General features: G+C 44.9%; 2 protein-coding genes across 2 annotated transcripts; one reads left to right on the plus strand and one right to left on the minus strand.

Annotated features, from left to right (window-relative positions):
- The first annotated feature begins 9532 nt into the window (after positions 1–9532).
- Positions 9533–15542, plus strand: LOC130500089 (uncharacterized). The gene is made up of 8 exons (XM_056994793.1): positions 9533–9653; positions 10410–11347; positions 11778–12016; positions 12110–12507; positions 12634–13154; positions 13380–13682; positions 13918–14758; positions 14921–15542. Exons 1-8 carry the CDS (start codon positions 9533–9535, stop codon positions 15322–15324), a joined length of 3765 nt encoding a protein of 1254 aa, XP_056850773.1. The 3' UTR covers positions 15325–15542.
- An 858-nt stretch (positions 15543–16400) lies between these two features.
- LOC108824769 (uncharacterized protein At3g60930, chloroplastic-like) lies at positions 16401–18919 on the minus strand. Its single transcript, XM_018598159.2, has 4 exons — positions 18217–18919; positions 17969–18142; positions 17324–17889; positions 16401–17246 (listed from the first exon to the last, which is right to left on the minus strand). The coding sequence occupies exons 1-4, from the start codon at positions 18917–18919 to the stop codon at positions 16401–16403; spliced, it is 2289 nt and encodes a 762-aa protein (XP_018453661.2).
- Positions 18920–20444: the final 1525 nt, after the last annotated feature.

Raw genomic sequence — 20444 nt, forward strand, 5'->3', positions numbered from 1 at the left:
CCTCGACTATGGAGTGACTGTGGGTGATATCCACGCACACCCTTGCCATCTTCCATGGCCTTTCACATGGCCATAGTTTGACACTTTCATATGGCTCTGTGGCCGAATATGCCTTAGGCAATGCCTTAAAATCCAGGAGGCCTCATCTCACTATTCCTCATGAGTAACTCATTGTTTTGCTTAGCAAGCAACAAACAAGAGATTAAATTTGCATATGTGGAGGAACCCTTTTCTCGGTATTTTTTGCTGAAGCAAAACATTGCTTGTGGAATGTAGAGAATTTCTTCTCTAACATGTCAGCATATGTGATAGTCTCTCCACACAGTTTCAACTTTGAGACTATCATGAATAGAGCCGAGTTACACTCATCCACAGACTTATAGTCTTGTGTCTTTAGGTTCCTCAAATCATATAGGGCCTTTGGTAATAGCACCGTACTATGGTGATCATATCTGGATTTCAGTTCTATCCAAAGGTCCAGAGGATTCTCAATAGTGAGATATTGATCATTGAGACTTTCAGTAAGGTGATGGCGTATGATTTAAGAAAATCGCCTTGTATCTATCTCAAAAGTGAGAATTTAGATACAGTCACCAAGATTTAGATTTCAAGATGATTTTCAAGATCTGAATATTTAACATTGCTTTCAAGCATCAAGAATTTATGTAAGCAATAGGAGCCATAATTTATATGATTTAATTTATATGTTTTAATAATGATTTAATAAGGCCTCCCCCAAATCATATAATATATTTGCTTTAAGCATTTCTAGTATGACAATGATCAATTGATCACTGCATCTAGTGATCCTTTTAATCATAATTCAAATTTGGATTGATTATATATAGGGTATTAAGGCCCTTTAGGATTTGAATAAGGATCAATCATCATTTTAAATGAGATCAAGCAATATGGATGAAAATCAATCACAATGGTCGAATGATAAATGCATGGCTCAAGAACTAATCGGATGTATGTTCTGTCCTAAGCATTGGACCGAAATAATATGAATGTGATTCTTAATGCATGAGGATATTTGGTTCCCCCCCTTTACAGGATAAACCAAGACAAGAAAATTTATAATTTTCAGGAAATGTCTAAACCAAATTCAATTAGATTTTCTATTAATTGGTTTCAAAGCTGGTTCTATTTTAATAAAGACAAGCATGCTTAGTTCTTAATAAAACTATATGACAAGAAGATGCATGGAAATGATCAGTTCATGATATGTGAATGATCTAACAATTTACTTATCCATGTTTGATCGGTTTAAACAGGTTTATAATTTCAATCAAGCAAACATGCTAAGTTTAAATGAAAAACCGATTTGGTCTAATTATATGCAAGCAGTGTGAAACATTTAGATGCAAGCAATATGAACCATTTTAATTTATATGAACTATTATCAGGATTGTCAAAGATATGCAAACATAAAATCAGTCTTAGCAATATGACAATTATGCATGGTCAGATTTTAAACAATATGACAATTGCATTCAAAGTTGGTTCAAGATGATTCAAGATGATTCAAAATTTTACTAAACTGATGCTATCAAGTATGCAACAAGATTACTATATAATTTAATCATCAATTTCAAGCATGGTAAAAGATCAAGATTAACTATCAACTTATATGATCAATATTCAGTATGATATGAAATCTATTCAAGGTTGGTTCAATTATCAACCTATATGATCAAATGATTTCATGCATATTTATTCTATCTTATGAAATATCAATTTAAAAACAAGACTATATGTTATAAAACTTTTATAAATATTTTCAGTCAAAGATATGCATTCATTAAAATCAAATATGCATTTATAAAAATCAAAGCAAAGCAAGCAATGACAGTCAAAGATATGCAATCAATTGTGTTTTAATTTCGATTTTATTTTGAGTTTGACTGATCACAAAGGATCAAATCGATTTTGACTTAGGGTGTTGATAGCCGACTTATACAACCTGCTTGAACAGCTGGTGATGCGGATGATCAAAGGATTTGACTATAGGTATTGATCCTTTAGACAATCCGGATTTAAGGCCGGATGAATTAGGAGAGAAAGGAACAGCCGATTTTAAGGCTTTAAGGTTTTAAGAATTTCTCTAATAATTTTATGATTCAAATAGTTCTTAGAATCAAGATTCATATAGATCTTTAGATATTTTAATCTGATTTTGAGATACTTAGAACCTTTAGAGAATTATAACTTTTATGGATTCAAAATAATTCAGAATCAAGTTTCTTATGGATCAATGGATCATAGAAACGAGATTAATATTATGGATTCATATAGATCCTTAGATTTCTTTTCAGATATAATGGTGTTCTTAGATTTTATGGATAGATTAGTTTACCACTTTACACCACAAGAATCTGAATGGACCACCATGAGAGAGAGCTGATCCACGGATGAGCTGGTTGAGAGAAAGGTGGAGGAGCTGGCCGGAAAAACCATGAGTCGGCGGTGCGGATAGTTTATGCGATTCACGACGCGTCAGAGATCGGATCGACAAGCCGTCTTCGGCAACAGTTTCCTCTCGTCTTGGGCTTCAGATTGATAGGTTGATCGTCGTCTGGCTCCACAGGGTTTGAGAGATACGGTGGTTTAAAGTTGCGCCTGGATTTAGAATTTTGTGGCCGGAAAAGAGAGCTCAGGTGGAGAGAGACTTCTCAGGTGGAGAGCACATTCGTGCTGATAACGTGTTGTAATCTGTGTGAAATGTGGAGAGTGAATTGTGAGGAATGTTGTGTGTATTTCTCATTAGCCAACACCACATTATATAGTGGTTTGTACAAGGGTTTACAAATGCTTTACAAGGAAGTAAATCTACACATTAATTACATTGACTACATTGATGTCATACATGAAGACTTGGTCAAGGTGATGATAACGAGGTTGACTGAGTCTTCTCATCTCGGACCGGTTTGTAGATGAACCGATGTAGACCGGATGTAAACCTCCTTGGACTTCCTCTTGTACTTGTTGGACTTGTCTAGTACTTGGTTAAGTATTTGGTTATGGTCCATCCACATAATGGATATTATAACAAAAGGATACCGATCGACTCTTTTTTTGGTCAACAGACGTCAGTTAAGATCAGAGATCTAGTTATTTAACCAGTGAGACATCACTGATTGTTAAGCGGCTGAGTTCTATAATATCATGCAAACAACTTGTTAGGCTTCTATAGATATTATAATCCCCAATACCTGAATAGAAGCCCTAGATCTAGCTACCATCCTTCCATCAACAACTCTTGGTTACATAAGAACAACTACCTTGTTCGCCCTTGCAATTTAATATATTTACTATTTTATTTACTGCTTTATAATCTATTTACTGTTAGCCTAGCTTAATCTCATAACTATTAGATCTAGTGTGTGCCTTAGCTTCTTGTGGATTGGATCCCTAAGTACTATAACTTGACCTCTTTTGATGAGAGTAATTCACTCCTTAGGGTAATTTGAGTGGTATCAATACCTCAAACCCGGAGGTTCTACCTTGGACGTGAAGGTCCCTGGTAAACCCGAAGGGTGGTGGTCGGACCTATGGGTCCTTGAACCCGGAGGTTCTTATTAGTTCCGAAGGTCATTTAGACTCGAAAGTCCTTGATCAACCCTTAGGTGACTTTTTCGAATCCGAATATTTCTTACAAGCTCGGAGGCTGTATTGAACCCGAAGGTTCTTTATAGGCCCTGAGGCCGTATTGAACCCGAAAGTTCTTTTAGGCCTTGAGGCCGTATCGAACCCGGAGGTTCTTTATAGGCCCTGAGGCCATATCGAACCCGGAGGTTCTTTATAGGCCCTGAGGCCGTATCGAACCCAGAGGTTCTTTATAGGCCATGAGGCCATATCGAAGGCCCTGAGGCCGTATCGAACCCAGAGGTTCTTTATAGGCCCTGAGGCCGTATCAAATCTGAAGATTCTAGACCTTGAGGTCGTATTGAACCCGAAGGTTCTAGACCCTGAGGCCTTATTGAATCCGGAGATTCTAGACCCTGAGGTCGTATTGAACCCGGAGGTTTATGGGGTTGTGTTCATTTTCGGGAGGTCTTTTGATCATATTCTGCTGCCCGTAGGCGAGCCACTCTCGATCATGTTATTGAGAAACCGCACTCTACCACCCGGAGGTATAGCCACTCTCATGAATCTCAATGTTGCACTCTACCTTTCTGCAGAAAAGGTCACTCTCAGACTTATTGTGGTCTGGCGTGGGCCTGCCCCGCAGAGCGACTTCACACCAGACACACTACTTTCCACGTCTGGATAAGTATTAAATTTTGGTGCTAACCGTTTTTTTCGCACATTTGCTCCCTGCATATCAGCCATCAGCATCTGATTACAGTACTTTGCAGTGTACGTCATGCCCCCTGCGTGTATTCTAGCTCGTAGCGTCTTTAACGCGGGGTTTGGGTAGCACTAGTACGTGGTCCCCACGTAACTCTTGGCTATAGGCCTTTACGCAGGGCCCGTAGTGCAGACATCGTAATAGCCTTACTTACTAGCATGGGGTTGGCTAAGATCTAAGGTCCCTTAGGGCCTGATCCAGCTAGTATGCCCCTTTAAGTACTTAAATATATAATATTAGTAATAGTAATATAGAAAGCTTGATCTGGGACCTTGCTTTTAGAAATGATAGAATTTGAGGTGCAAGGCGTTCCAGCAGTTGGGTTGGACCTTGCCGTTGCGGTCTTGCAGCTTATAGGCTCCTGCCCCTTGCACCTCAATTACCTTATAAGGGCCCTCCCATCCGGGGGCGAGTTTTCCAGCTAACTTGTCCCTTGTGTGGTCGCAGACTCGCCTTAAGACCCAGTCTCCTTTCTGGAAGGTTCTGAATCTGATCTTTTTTGTTGTACACCCAATATAGGGTTCTCTAGGATCGGAGGTCCCTTGGGGCCTGATCCAGCTAGTATGCCCCTATATTTTTTTCTTGGATGTTCCACTTCTATTCAACTTCATAGATTCGCTCCCTATACAAACTCTGAGTTTGGATACAATACTTTGCGATTGTACTTATGCCTTCTGCGTTATTGCAGGGACTGGCATGTTTCTTACGAAGGTGTCCTGCATATTTTTCGGCACATGGCCTTTATGCAGGACCCAAGACACGGGACGTGAGTTTTTTCAGTTCATGTTACCTGGGGTTAGGGATGGAAGCTGGTCGGATTCGGAGCTTCGGAGTCGGAGTCAGAGCCTCGGAGTTGGAGTCGGAACTTCTTCACGTGAGAATTTGAATACCGGCGTCCTGCTCGGATAAATCTGAAGACATGGGCTTTGCTTACTCCCAATATATTGCCCCTTATCTTTCGATTTCATGGGTGAAGTCGGGAGATAAAATGTTCTCCTTGGTCAGCCTAAGTCGCTCTATCTCATGGGCCTTGTCGTGAGCAGGACGTCCCTTCTCCAATGCCCCTTCTCCAGTGTTCTTCTTAGGCATGGGCCGTGTTTGAACCTGGGAGAAAGTTGTCTTTCTTGACGCAGACCAATGGCTATAGTAGGTACCTGTAGGTGCTGGACCTGTGTGGAGATGATATCGCAGGGTTCGGGACCTTGATCTTTTATCTCGTTGGACGACTAGATTTGCTTTCAGGCCCCATGTAGATCTCTCTCAGTGAGGTAGGGTTTGATGGAGATGGACTTGCTGACGCTTCAGTGAGCGTTGACATTCATCTGCTGGAAGCAGGGTCCTTAGACCTGTAGCAGGCCTTGGAGGAATGGAGACATTATTCTCTCGTTTCTAGGGATGACGAGCTCGTTTCTTGGTGTAAGGCGTTGATGGAACGTGGTCTTCAAGTAGTATTGTTGTTCGGCTGGCGGGGATCAGTCGTATCTGTTGGAATCTGATGTAGGTGATCTACTGCTCCTTTCGGAAGCGAGAATTCTTGATACCAGCTTCGCATTACAAAGACAAGCAATATCCATTTTTTTAGCGCAGGGCCCTGGTGGCATATAGACACGTGTTTGTGAGATCCGAATGACGTATGGCAAGGCCAAGCAGGGGAATTGTTGATTTACTTCAGTAAGTAAGTCCTTACTTATACCCCCCAAAGATTAGATACTGGTTGGAGGATGATCTCTTGAAGGCCTACATCATTGGGAAGCAATATTCTCCATCTTATGTTTTCTTCTCTTTTTCTTAGTCTTTTGGGGACGTCCCCTGACCATAGGCAGGAGAAGTTCAGTGGGAGATGGTAGCCGACTGAAGACCATGGTTCTTCCCGTTCCTTTAACAAGACCTTTGTTGAGGCTGGTTCTTCGCATGGATTAGCGTCTTTTACTACAGACAGGGACATGGTTAGTCCGTTCCTGCTGCTGACCTTCCCTACATATTGATTTTCTCCTATTTATTGGATCTCCTCCTTGTTGTGGGCAAGCAAACGAGATTCGTTGATGCATGTTGCCCCTTGGGTTAACGCTCAGCTCATTTGCCCCTGCTTTCCTCGGGGTCGTGTCTTTCTTTAGAGGTTCAAGAAGACATGTGGCCTTCGGAAATCTTGAGAGGCACGTGGCTTTAGCTTCCTTTAGGAGCATATCAGGGTACATCGCCGGGAAAAGCTGTATTGAGGTAACCGGGGCTTGCTTTCTTGCGAAGTCATTAGATTTCGCCTCCTTGTGAGGTGAATAGCTGTAGACCCGGAACCTAGATTAGGACCTGATTCCAGAGCCCGGAAGTTGGGATCCGGAACCTGGAAGTTCAGCTTTCTCTTCTGGTTGAGTAGTAGTGGGAAAGGGAGGTCTCTTGATTCTCTCATTTGGTTCTGAATGAGTAGAGAATATGACGGCCACCAAGCCTTGATGTAGAACTAGCAGTTTCTCTGGCTCCTTGGCGGCAGACAAAGCAGCGGTTTGCCCGGCGTCTGGTCAGGGTTCCTCATACTTTTGGTTGGTTCATAGCTTCTCCACAGGAACTCCATGGAATTCGCTGAGTACTCAAAAGGCGTTCTCTAGCTATTCTACCACCTAGATGCTAGAACCTAGAAGGAAAGGGGGTTCCATTGTTACCACTTAATGGTCACATGGTATGCATGCAGTATCCCTAGAAACTCTTCTTCTGGCTCCTCCGTTGGAAATTGTTGAAGTCGCAAACCAGGATGGGAGGTGCTGTCCCTTGTTTGAGAACTATGCATCTCTCTTATGTAAGGCAGGATTGTGAACCTGGACGCATTCCACGGTGTCCAGGACTTGCTAGATTATTGCTAGTAGGATTCCCATCGATATTTAATGTTGGTGAAGACTGCTCCTAGTTGGGGTCGTTGAATCCACAGGTCGCAGGTGCCTGCTTTGCATTTAAGGCCCGAAACTAGTAGGGACCAGAGACTATAGGGATCTGATTCCTGGTTGGGACCTGGAACTAGCAGGTACCAAGGACTGTAGATGTCGGATCTTTGGTTAAGGCCTGGAATCAGCAAGGACCAAAGACTGTAGAGGTCGGATCTTTGGTTAAGACCTGGAACTAGCAAGGACCAAAGACTGTAGAGGCTTGCTTCAAGGGTGGGACCTGGAACCGGAAGGAACCAGAGACCGTAGGGGTCTGATTTGTGGTTTAGGTCCGAGATCTTCATGGAATAGCAGTACCTCATAAGTAGTTCCTGCGTAGAACCTTGCTGGTGCTGTTAACATAGTATTATCCCCTCTATGAGAGGTATTTCCACCCTTGTGGGCCACGGATATGATGAGAAGAGGTCATTTCTTGCCCCCAGGTGGCTGGAATGGAGACCTTTTGCATGAATAAATGAAATATCCCTTCCACCTATCACCATCGTCACGTAGTTTAGGACTGCCCCTCCTTCTAGCGCCAAATTGTTAGGGTACTTTATGGTACAAGCGATTCGTGCTCAGCCTACGGAATGATAGGAGGAAGGAGATAAGTAGTCATAGTTATTTCTCATGCTTCATTGGTCGATGAACCAAGAGATCCTGCTTTTAGGATACTGCCATAAGGATATGGGCCAGCATATATCGTCAAGGCCTTTGTTCCCGCAAGGGGTATTGGTCGTTAGGCAAGGGCTGCCTATCTGTGGTGAGGCCCGCAGGGTCCATAATGAAGGACGCAAGGTCTTCATGATGTATAGTCGATGGTTCCTGGTTCTGAAGGTTCCTTCCAAGTTCTAAGTCATGGAACCATGGAAGAAGTGGGGATTTATAGCTGCATCCTACAGTGGGGATTGCCTACGTACCCCTCGGAAGGGGATCAAGCCATTCATAGTTCAAATATTGGAGGAGCGTAGCCTGATGGAGGCGCGGAGCCTTGTAGAGGCGCGGAGCCTGATGGAGGCACGTAGCCTGATAGGCACGTGGCCTTGTGGAGGCGCGGAGCCTGATGGAGGCACGTAGCCTGATAGGCACGTTGTTGGGCCCAAATATGGCCCGATAGCTGAACAACGAATGATAAAAGATAATAACGGGCCACGACAGGCCCATAACGAATTCAATCTTTGAGAAGAGCTAAGCTGGAGCCGGAGGCTGAGAGCTAAATTCTTTAACCAAAAGAGGTCACGGTGAAGAGGAAGCTCACACCATAACGGAAGGAGCGCAGGACCCGGTCAAAGGAAGCTGTTGCGGATTCCTCAATAAACGGAGAAGATCTCGGAAACCAGTTGGCTATGATCAAGCGGGACCTGAGGCTATTTAAAGAGAAAGGAACTCGAGAAGAAGGGGATCCCAACTTTTATTCATTTTTTACGATTATTCATATCAATTCTAAGGCATATTTGCTATCTTTGTAATCGTCAAGAGAAACATCTTTGTAAACATATTCTTTACCCAAAATCATCAATAAAATCATTCATTCATCTTTTAAGTTCTTACAGGATTCAGCCCACGATTATCTTTCCCTAATCCTTTCCTAAACTATAACCTGACCTAAAATCAGGAGGTGAGTTTAATCCCTCACAATTGGCGCCGACTGTGGGGAAGAAACAATCGAATCCCTTACTCTAACTTAAGGATGAATCCTACCGATCAGACAACAAATCCGTCTGATCTTAACCTCCCGATTCCGAGCGATGGCTCACCGAACGACGGAGGCTCTACCCTTGTAACCTCGGAACCTCGACGTGGCGACCACCGATCCGGACAGCAGCTTCCTATTAACGCTCGAACGAGCCAGACTATAACCGGAGCTACTAACCAGAGATCGTCAAGTGGAACCGCCCCGGGGCTTCCAATCACCGAGAATCCTCAGCAGCAAGCCGCTCCGAATCAAACGGAGGCTCAGCTTTCTGAGATTCGTCAGATGATGATGCAACTAGTAGACAAAGCTCAGGAAAGTGAGCGTACGATGCATCAGCTAGCTGTTCGACAGCAACGATTCGAAGAGATAACAAGATCTCTAGACACAACAACCCAGCCACCTCGACGTCAAACTCCGGGGGTCACTTTCCGAGATCGATTGACTGATCCCTCATTCCCCCGAGGACGTTTAGATTTTTCCCCCGATAGCACTGCTCCCGCAGGACAGGGATCGGCTTTCCAGACACCTCATACTGGGACAGCTCCCGTGTTTAATCCACCTATCACCAGTGCTATGGGAAGCAACGTGGCAACAACCAGTTCCGCATCCGGTCAGGTCGCTGATCGGAGCTCTCGTCTACCTCCTCCGCCGACTGAATTTAGATCCGGGGTAGGAGTATCCCTCCCATCCGAAGGTAGGACAGCAGCTCCGGTTTATCAAACCAGAGGCTCAACCCCAAATGGGGACCGGTATCAACGGATAGATTCCGATAACCCAAGAGCTGGTGAGCGATTTAGCCCACCAACTGCATGGGAGGATGAGCCCACACGATTCCGTCAGGAACCTGCCCGTCGGGTACCTAATAACGACCCCAATGTCCTACCTATGGAAGGACCTGAAGCTATCCGTAGGTATATGGAACGAACTCATGCAGCTCTCCAAAAATTGGGAGCTCAAGTCCATAAAGCTACGAGCTCAGCTCCCGAAATCGATAGTTTGATCGAAGAAACACGTGGAACTCCATTCACTGACAGAATTGCCAGCTCCTACATAAGGGATACCCGAAAAATCAGAATTCCCGAGTATGACGGGACCTCTGACCCAAAGGCCTATTTGAGAGCTTTCCGACTGGCAATCGTTAAAGCCCATTTTACACAGGAAGAATGCGAAGCAGGTTACTGCAGGACATTCGCCGAAAATTTGGTCGGAACAGCCCTTGAGTGGTTCTCTGGTCTCGAACCAGCCTCGATAGATAGTTTTGATCAGCTAACTAACGCCTTCATGAAGCAGTACTCGACCCATATCCTGAAACAAGCTTCTGAAGCCGACCTTTGGAAGGTCAGACAAGGAATGGGGGACTCACTACGAGTCTACATCGAGAAATTCAGGGCAATAAGAACTAAGCTCTCGAATCCTAACGACCTAGTCGCCATCGAGGCTCTTAGGAGAGGTCTGTTCTATAAATCGAAATTCTGGTCAGAGTTAACACTCAATACTCCTCCAACTATCGATGATGCTCTTCATAAAGCCACCAGATACATTACTTTGGAGGAGGAAACAGCCGCATTGGATAAACTCCACAAGAAGCCTCAGAATCACTCAAAAGGTGAATCCTCTGAGGCAAAGGGACCTCACAAAAGGGGGAACCCCCGAAACAACCAAACTCAGGGAGAACATTCCTACGCAATCGAGGAAGACAAGGAAGAGAAACCTGTCGCCGCAGCGAACAAAACTCCCTGGTCAAAAGGCTTTGATAAAAACAAACATTGCTCTTATCATGATCGAGAAGGGCACTCAACTGAGGAATGTTGGGACCTCCAACGACAACTGGCAGCTAAATTCGCAGCTGGAGAAATAAAGGGCGTGGACCTTAAAAAGCCACCACCTTATCAGAAAAGAGGTTCCAGAGACACCTCCCCAAAGCGCGAGAGGTCACCCGAGAAGGAGACCGATTCGCCACCTCCAGCTCCCAAGAAAAGAGTCGACATGATTCTTGGGAAATTCCCCCAAGGAAAAAGTTTACAAGTCGAAGCTCTCTTGAGCAAACCGTCCCCTCAATCGAGCCCCGACTCGAGGGTGGACTGTATCCTTGGAGGATCAGACATATGTCAAGACTCCGTCAATTCCATTAAGAATCACGTACGGAAGGCTGTGTCTAACACTGGACCTAAGCCTCCTAACCCCGAGTCCAATACTAAGATTTCTTTCTGGGAAAGCGAGACCTCAAACCTCGACAGACCTCACGATGATGCGTTGATTGTCACCCTGAACATCGCAGGATACGAGGTCCCTAAACTCATGATAGACACAGGAAGCTCTGTCGACCTTATTTTCTATAACACCCTAAAAGGGATGGAAATAGACGACTACGAAATTATTGGCCAAAAAGCTAACCTCGTAGGCTTCTCCGGAGAAACAGCTACCTCATTGGGGACTATCAAGCTCCCAGTTATAGCTGGCGGAATAATGAAAATGACCAACTTAGTAGTCATCGACAGACCTTCCCCGTTCCATGCGATCCTGGGAAGACCCTGGATTCACAAAATGAAGGCAGTAGCCTCGACGTATCATCAATGCGTAAAATTCCCAACACCCGAAGGGATAACTACCGTACACGGTAGCCAGAAGATATCCAGGATCTGCTATTTGGGAGGATTCGAAATCCTCAAAAATCCCCCAATAGCAATTACAGATCCAGGAGGGTCGCGAAATGCAACAAAATATTCGAGGTCCCCCCAAGAACCTCACCGAAAAAGTTTGCATCGACGACTCAGATCCTGAAAGACAGGTGAGCATCGGATCCGAGCTACCTCCCGAGACAAAAAAGGAGCTCATTGATTTCTTGAAAAGCAATGTCAAAACCTTTGCATGGTCCACCAGCGACATGAAAGGCATAGATCCGAACGTCACCACCCATAAGCTAAAAGTAGACCCTACTTTCAAACCGATCAAACAAAAGCGTCGCAAGCTAGGCCTCGAAAAGGCTCAAGCTGTTAACGACGAAGTTGACCGACTTACGAAAGCTGGATCCATTCGAGAGGTACACTACCCCGATTGGTTAGCTAACCCAGTAGTGGTAAAGAAGAAAAACGGGAAATGGAGAATCTGTGTAGACTTCACAGACCTGAACAAAGCTTGTCCTAAAGACAGCTTCCCGTTACCTCACATCGACCGTTTGGTTGAAGCAACAGCTGGCCATCGACTCCTATCCTTCATGGATGCCTTCTCAGGATACAACCAAATCATGATGGATCCTGAGGACCAGGAGAAAACCGCATTCATAACCGAACGAGGAACCTATTGTTACAAGGTTATGCCATTCGGATTAAAAAACGCAGGAGCTACCTATCAGAGGCTAGTAAATAAGATGTTTGCTGGACAACTTGGAAAAACCATGGAGGTCTATATTGACGATATGCTAGTCAAATCCTCAGCTGGAGAAGACCATATCTCCCACTTAAGGGAATGCTTCGATATCCTTAACAAGTACGATATGAAGCTCAATCCCACTAAATGTACTTTCGGGGTACCCTCAGGCGAGTTCCTAGGCTATCTCGTAACCGAAAGAGGCATTGAAGCCAACCCGCAGCAGATAGCAACCTTCCTAGAAATGCCGTCACCTAAGACAACCAGAGAGGTACAGAGATTGACCGGACGAATCGCAGCGTTAAATCGATTCATATCCAAGTCCACCGATAAGTGCCTCCCATTCTACAAACTTCTAAGAAATAATAAGAAGTTCCTATGGGACGAGAAATGTGAGGAAGCCTTCAAACAATTGAAAGCGTACCTCTCCGAACCTCCGATCCTATCCAAACCTGTAGTAGGAGAGCCACTATACCTGTACCTCGCTGTATCGACTGCTGCAGTTAGCGGCGTGCTGGTACGAGAGGAACAAAACGAACAAAGACCTGTCTATTACACCAGTAAGAGTTTGATAGACGCCGAAACAAGGTACCCTGCAATGGAAAAATTAGCTCTGGCAGTTGTGACAGCTGCCAGAAAATTGCGACCTTACTTCCAATCGCACTCAATCGTCGTAATGACCTCACAACCATTACGAATGATATTGCACAGCCCTAGCCAGTCAGGGCGATTGGCCAAATGGGCCATAGAGCTCAGTGAATATGATATTGAGTATAGACCTCGAGCAGCAGCGAAAGCTCAGGTCCTTGCCGATTTTATCATTGAACTAGCATCCGAGCAATTAGACTCCGAAATAGAATCTCCGAAGTGGAGCCTGTATGTCGACGGAGCCTCGTCAAAACAAGGCTCCGGTGTCGGTCTAAGGCTAACTTCTTCGGCAGGAGAAAACATTGAGCAGTCATATAGGCTCGGATTCAGCGCCTCAAACAACGAAGCTGAATATGAAGCACTAATCGCAGGGTTGAAACTCGCCCTAAGCCTCGGAATTCGAGAGCTAAACGCTTATAGTTATTCACAGTTTCACGGAGAATATGAAACGAGGGACGAAAGAATGGGGGCATATCTCGAAGTCGTCCAGAACCTCACCAGGCAGTTTGACAAATTCGAGCTAACAAGAATCCCACGAGGAGAGAACTCCTCAGCAGATGCGTTGGCTGCTTTAGCCTCCACGTCAGACCCCCTCGTAAAACGGATCATACCCGTAGAAGGAATCGAAAAACCAAGCATCGACATAGCTACTAAAGCCGAGATAGACGGCAAGCTAACAGAGCAACCTGAAGGTACCTGCCCTGAAACGGTAGCTACCCAAGTTCTCACAACATTTTGGTTCCCAAAAACCAGAATACGTAGCTCTAAAAAGCATACCTCCGGGAACACAATCCAAGAACACGGAAGGTATTCCTCGAAATTCAGACTCCTTGGAGCCTGATCTCACGAATACCCCCGGGGGCACCAACTCGGACCCACTCGTCTGCAGGGTTAAAACCAGAAGCCGTTCAGCCCTCCAAAATTCATCTGGGGGCACCATCCAGACCCCGGACAATAATGAAGGAATTGGAGGTATTCCTCGGAATTCAGACTCCCTGGAGCCCAATCCTACAAATACCTCCGGGGGCACCACGACACCAGGTCCCGAACAGGAACCTCCTTCGTCTCTTCATAACAAAGTTGTAGGGAGAGAGGATTGGAGAATTCCAATCACGCAATACATCCTGGAAGGAAAGACCCCACCCAATAAATGGGAGGCTCGGAAGCTCAAAGCATTAAGCGCGAGATACTGCGTAATCGAGTCTGTCCTCCACAAACGAAGCGTTTCCGGACCTTACCTAAAATGCGTCCATGGCCTCGTTGCTATGAGACTCATGAAGGAAATGCACGACGGCTCCTGCGGGAACCACTCTGGAGGAAGAGCTCTAGCCATCAGAATCAAAAGACAAGGATATTTCTGGCCTACCATTATTGCAGACTGTGAGGCCTATTCCTCTTCATGCGACAAGTGCCAGAGGCATGCACCGATTATACACCAACCTGCGGAAAAGTTGTCCAACATATCCGCCCCTTACCCATTTATGAGATGGTCCATGGACATCGTAGGACCACTAGTAGCGTCAGGAAGTGGAAAGAAGAAGCTACGCTTCCTCTTAGTCCTAACAGACTACTTCACGAAATGGATAGAGGCTGAAGCTTTCCAGCAGGTAACCAGAGTCGAGGTCGAACGATTTGTGTGGAAAGAAATCGTGTGTAGACACGGCGTCCCATATGAAATCGTAACTGACAATGGAGGACAGTTCATATCCCACGACTTCAAAATATTTTGTGACAAGTGGAATATTCGCCTGACCTTCTCAACACCTCGACGACCTCAAGGAAACGGCCAGGCGGAGGCTGCTAATAAATCAGTATTAGCAAACCTCAAGAAACGCCTCGGAACCCAGAAGGAACTCTGGTCAGAAAAATTACTTGAAGTACTTTGGGCATGTCGAACCACCCCACGAAAGGCTACAGAAGAAACCCCTTTCTCCTTAGCCTACGGGATGGAAGCTGTCGTCCCAGCCGAAACCATTGCTGGTAGCCTCCGCCGGGAACTCTGTACATCCGACCCCGCAGCTAATGATCAGCTCCTAACAGACAGCCTCGATCTAATCGAGGAAAGACGGGACCGAGCTCTGATTCGCATTCAGAACTATCAGCAAGCAATGGCACGACAGTACAATTCCAAAGTCAGGCCCCGACAGTTCGCTGTAGGTGACCTAGTACTTAGGAAAGTTTTCGAAGGAACCAAGGAACCAGATGCTGGAAAGTTAGGAACCAACTGGGAAGGTCCTTATCAGATCATCCATGTGGTACGACCTGGCGTTTACAAGCTCCGAAAGGTGCGAACCGGGGTACCTGAAATCAGATCGTGGAACGCCACGAATCTTAAGAGATATTATCATTAGGTACCTAAAACTCCTGAACTACGTTAGGCTTGATCCCTTGACTGGGTACGTAGGCAACTCCGTCATGAGTGCAGCCCCAACCTCATTTCAACACTTTGTTCACCACAACCAAAGGGGGCATATGTCTGATTAAAATCACATAGCTCAAGCAGCAAGTGTATGATCATTATAATACAGCAATTGTATGATTACTATGATACCATGTATCCAATTACCAATAAAGCAATTAAACTCGATGTCTCAATTCTTTAACGACACAGGTCCCTGCAAACACGGACCTAGGGTCCTAAAAACCCTTCGGATCAGCTCAGGTCGCTATGAACCTGGACCTAAGGTCTTCAAATCCTTAATAATCTTGAAGGTCTTGAAATCCTTCAAACAAAGTCAAAACTTGATAAACTAACCTAAGGTCTTAAAAATCCTTAGGAACCACTAAAGGTCTTGAAATCCTTCAAACAAAGTCAGGTCCGAACGAATCCGGACCTAAAGACTTTAAATCCTTATCAAATCTCAAAGGTCTTAAAATCCTTATCAAGTCTCAAAGGTCTTGAAATCCTTAAATACAAAGGTCTTAAAATCCTTATCAAACCTCGAAAGGTCTTAAAATCCTAAGCAAGTCCAATGGGTCTTAAACTCCCGTGAACAAATTCAGGTTCCCAAGAACCCCCCACCTAAGGTGTCTAAGTTAAACTTAGGTTCCTAAAAACCTTAAGCTAATCTCGATATTCCAAGAATTCCTCTTAAGGAACTAAAAAACGATCCAAGTCTCGAAAGACTTATCACGAAATCAGGGATCTAATTCGGAGGATTCACTAAACCTCTTAATTAGTAACCAAAGCATTCCCTATCAAAATTCTTAACCAAATTTGACTAAGTCAAATCGAAAGACTTGGAATAAAACTAAAAACCAAGTTTCGATAGATAAGAGGTTTAAAGGCCTCCTCAGGCCGACGAAGGTTCAAAAAACATCTTAACGAAAGCAAAGGTTTAAAGGCCTCCTCAGGCCATAAGTCTTAAAAACAAAAGAGACAGAAGCCCATTGGGCAGAAATTTTGAAACATAAAGAGCATCGGCTCTTAACCTTCCTCGGATCCAGGATCAGCTTCATCATCCTTGTTCTTCTCGATAGGACCACCCTCCTTGGCGGAAGCCTCCACTTCAGCATCCTGGTCGACACCTCCTAGGGTCGTCTCAACTGGGACTAGATCAGGAGACATCGAACCCAAGTTAGAACCGTATTCTCCAGAAAACGCCGGATTAAACATATTAATCTCAAAAGTACCTGAGCTTTCGGAGAATTGTGGAATGGGGAGCTTGCTGACTGAGAAATCGGAAACTTGAGCTTTCTCGTACGCAGCAGCAGCCTCCGGGACCAAAACCATCAAACGGTGATACTCCTCTTCAGCATTCTCAATCTCCTTAGACAACAAATCCTTCAGAAGTTCGGTGTTCGCCTGAAGCTCCTGAGCATAGATCAGGGCATCAGTCTCATCCTTCTTCTTGACAAACTTCTCCTTCACAGAGGTCAGGATCTTGTTGTAGGCATCGGCTACCTCCTTCTTACCTTTCCTAACAGCAAGCTTAACTTCAGCTTCTTTGTTCCTTTGACTAACCTGGGATGAGGCGATCATCTCTTGAACCTGACGCTCAGCTATCCTGCGAGCAGCATCTAACTCATTGATCTTCCTGTTCTTCACCCGAATATCGATAGCCTGACTTTCGAGTTTCTCCTGCTGAGTGTCAGCCTTTAAACCGAGCCTCCCGACTTCAGCTTCAAGCTCAGAAACTCGAGCACGAGCTAGGTCGAGCTCCATCTTAGTAGTCTTGAATAACTCAGTAGCCTGAGCTAAATCCCCAGCACTGGGAGCACCATTCACGGTCTCCTCGAACCTCAGCTGAGCTCTGTTGATGGCTCCAGCTAACTAAAAAAAAAAAAAGAACTAAAATTCAGAAAATATCAACTCGGAAGCAAACCAAAAAGGAAAACAAGAGTACGTACCTGACCCATGTGGTGAGCTATCTCAATGTATTCTTCCTTGTTGGTTAGACCATTGATTGAAGGCATGGAACATCCGACCATCTTCATATGCCTCATGATGGTTGCCAAACCCCAAGGGTCATCAAAGATCGATCCAGGTTTAGAATGGGTAAAGTTCCAGCCGACGGTCCCTCCCCGCGAAGACGAGGAGGAAGACCTGGCGGGCCTATCTCCCAAATCAGTCCGAGACCTCTTGTTTCTCGGAGGTTCGACCTCAGAGGGATCTCCAGCAGCTTGAGGGTTAACATTAACCGGCGGAATCTCGAGACGAGGAACAACATCTTGAGCTCTGGTTTCGACTGGGATGACATCCCCGACAGGAACAGAGGATCCATCGTCAAGGACCTCCTTCAGCGAGCTAAGGAAGGCTCCTCCTTGGGTCTTGTCGCTGCCTCGCGAAGCACTGGCAGCTGCAGCAGGTTTGCTCCTGGAACGGAAAGAAGGCCTCATCTTGGGAGCTTGAGTCTTTTCAGTTTCGGAAGTACTAGCTCCAGTCGAAAGATCTACCACGAAAGGACCTTCAGAAACTAAACAAAGGAAAGCTTTTTAGCTATCTTTAAAGCAAATCTAGAAATAAAAAAAAAATAAGCGAAATCCGAAAAATACCTTCTAAATCTTCAGATGGAATTGGGTCAGGGAACCTGACGTTATATTGCTCCGGGAACCTAGCAGATCCAATGCGAGAAATGGTAAAAGACGCCCAAGTATTGGGACTTTGATATAGCTTCCGAAAAAGAGCTCTAGACAGCTTATCAGTAAGCTTGGGAGGATCCTCGATATCTGCACAAGAAACCAAGAGTTCAGCAAACAACAATAATCCGATATAAGCAAAGCACGTTCCTAAAACTCCTAACCAGTTATATCGGACCAAGTAATCGAGAGAGCACGACCCACAGGAACTGTTGAGGGGTCGATCTTGACGTAGAAATATTTCTTCCTCCAATCATCATCACTACCGGAGGACTTAAAAAGACCGAGCCTAGGACGACAAGGAAGGTAGTAGGTACCGCTGCCACCATCCTCACTAGAGCTCTCCTTGATCGTATACAGACTCATCAACTCGGTTAGCCCAACAGCGACCCCTTCTTCCTTGGCCCTGGTGATGAAACCATTTATCACCCGGATAACAGAGGGACAGAGCTGAGAGAGGGCCAGCTGGTAATGGTCAAGAAGATCTAACAAAAGGTCTGGGAGCGGAAACCGGAGGTGGCATTTAGAGATATATTTATCATGAATGCAAAACCAACCCTCCGGGGCGGTTTCAGGGGTTTCTTCGGAGGAACAAACCCTGGCCAACTCCTTTTGACCGTAAGCTTGAACCATGAGGTTAACAACCTCTTGGATCTTCAATAAAGAAGGCGAGTGAGGTCCCACAGAGGCACTCCCACCAGAAGCATCCTTCTTCTTCACCCGCTTGGAGACCCTTCCTGCAATTGAGTCTTTGGCTTCTTTCTTGTCTCTTTTCATTTTCTCACCGATCTCCTGTTTAATTTTCATTAAACGTTTGCCGGAGGTAGAAATTCCGGTCTCGCCGGAACCTTCTTTCGGAGGATCCATTAAAGAGAGAGGTAAGGAGAATCGAAAGGGAAAGGGTGGAACAAGCTAACTAGATCTCTTAGGAACTAAGAACTCTAAGAACTTCGCAAAGGATTAATGGTGAATCGAAGGATGAAAGTAAAAAATAAAACAAACGCAGTAAAATAAAGGAGTGGAGGAGGAGTTACCTTGAAAACCGAGTGGAGGCGTGGAGAATATGGACAGCGGCAGTTAATGCTAGCTACTTTATATCTTGTCAAGTCTCGATAATCGGAGCGAATATTTCAAAAAACCTCTTTCATCCGAGCCGTTGATTTCATCAAAAGAAATCTAAACCGTCAATTCAAGCGAATCATATCTTCGTTGAATATAGATAGTAATCATGATCTCAACAAAAAAATCTAGGTTGGGCGGCTAAGTCTAGCTCCCGAGAATAACGAAACCTAATCTCGAGAGCTGGGGGCAACTGTTGGGCCCAAATATGGCCCAATAGCTGAACAACGAATGATAAAAGATAATAACGGGCCACGACAGGCCCATAACGAATTCAATCTTTGAGAAGAGCTAAGCTGGAGCCGGAGGCTGAGAGCTAAAGTATTTAACCAAAAGAGGTCACGGTGAAGAGGAAGCTCACACCATAACGGAAGGAGCGCAGGACCCGGTCAAAGGAAGCTGTTGCGGATTCCTCAATAAACGGAGAAGATCTCGGAAACCAGTTGGCTATGATCAAGCGGGACCTGAGGCTATTTAAAGAGAAAGGAACTCGAGAAGAAGGGGATCCCAACTTTTATTCATTTTTTACGATTATTCATATCAATTCTAAGGCATATTTGCTATCTTTGTAATCGTCAAGAGAAACATCTTTGTAAACATATTCTTTACCCAAAATCATCAATAAAATCATTCATTCATCTTTTAAGTTCTTACGGGATTCAGCCCACGATTATATTTCCCTAATCCTTTCCTAAACTATAACCTGACCTAAAATCAGGAGGTGAGTTTAATCCCTCACACACGTGACCTTGTAGTTGATAGGATTCATCTATTGTAGAGGAAGCATGGTCAGAATAGATGACGGGATCCTCAGGATGCTGCAGTGAGCATAGGCTTCGATATGCTTCATGGAGAATGGAGTGTCTCTGCCGATGAGCTGGAGATTATAGCCTGAGCCAATATATGGAGTTACAGACGTACTGCGATGAACAGGGATGTCATCTTGTTGGTGATGATCGCAGGGATTCTTCATCCAATAGACATGTCGGTGGAGATAGTCCTTTAGGTCAATTCATGCCTTGGTAGCCGTCGAATTGACTGTGGGGTTTATGTCTTCTGTAGATGGACGTCTTCCTCTATTGTGGACGTGCAACAATGAGTATAGAGCCCCATCTCGCTGATAGTAATCGTCGGGATTAACCTATTATAGGCGAATCCAAGTGGAAGGTCTTCTAGGTGTGAGATATTGAAGTGGCGGCTGTAGAACTTGTGATCTCTGTGGATGAACGTGTTCCCCTCCTCTTTAGGGTTTATGAACCTTTTATTTATAGTA

Source organism: Raphanus sativus, chromosome 9 (genome assembly GCF_000801105.2).
Source record: "Raphanus sativus cultivar WK10039 chromosome 9, ASM80110v3, whole genome shotgun sequence".
In the NCBI taxonomy this organism is placed as follows: Eukaryota; Viridiplantae; Streptophyta; class Magnoliopsida; order Brassicales; family Brassicaceae; genus Raphanus; species Raphanus sativus.

Coding starts and splice junctions, on each gene's coding strand:
- LOC130500089 (XM_056994793.1), top strand. CDS start 9,533: ATGGGAAGCAACGTGGCAACAACCAGTTCCGCATCCGGTCAGGTCGCT. Junction 11,348..11,777: donor ACGAAATTATTGGCCAAAAA/GCTAACCTCGTA, acceptor CTACCTCCCGAG/ACAAAAAAGGAGCTCATTGA. Junction 14,759..14,920: donor TCGACGACCTCAAGGAAACG/GCCAGGCGGAGG, acceptor TAGCCTACGGGA/TGGAAGCTGTCGTCCCAGCC.
- LOC108824769 (XM_018598159.2), bottom strand. CDS start 18,919: ATGGATCCTCCGAAAGAAGGTTCCGGCGAGACCGGAATTTCTACCTCC. Junction 18,143..18,216: donor TACTTGGTCCGATATAACTG/GTTAGGAGTTTT, acceptor TTTCTTGTGCAG/ATATCGAGGATCCTCCCAAG. Junction 17,890..17,968: donor TCCATCTGAAGATTTAGAAG/GTATTTTTCGGA, acceptor TCCTTTGTTTAG/TTTCTGAAGGTCCTTTCGTG.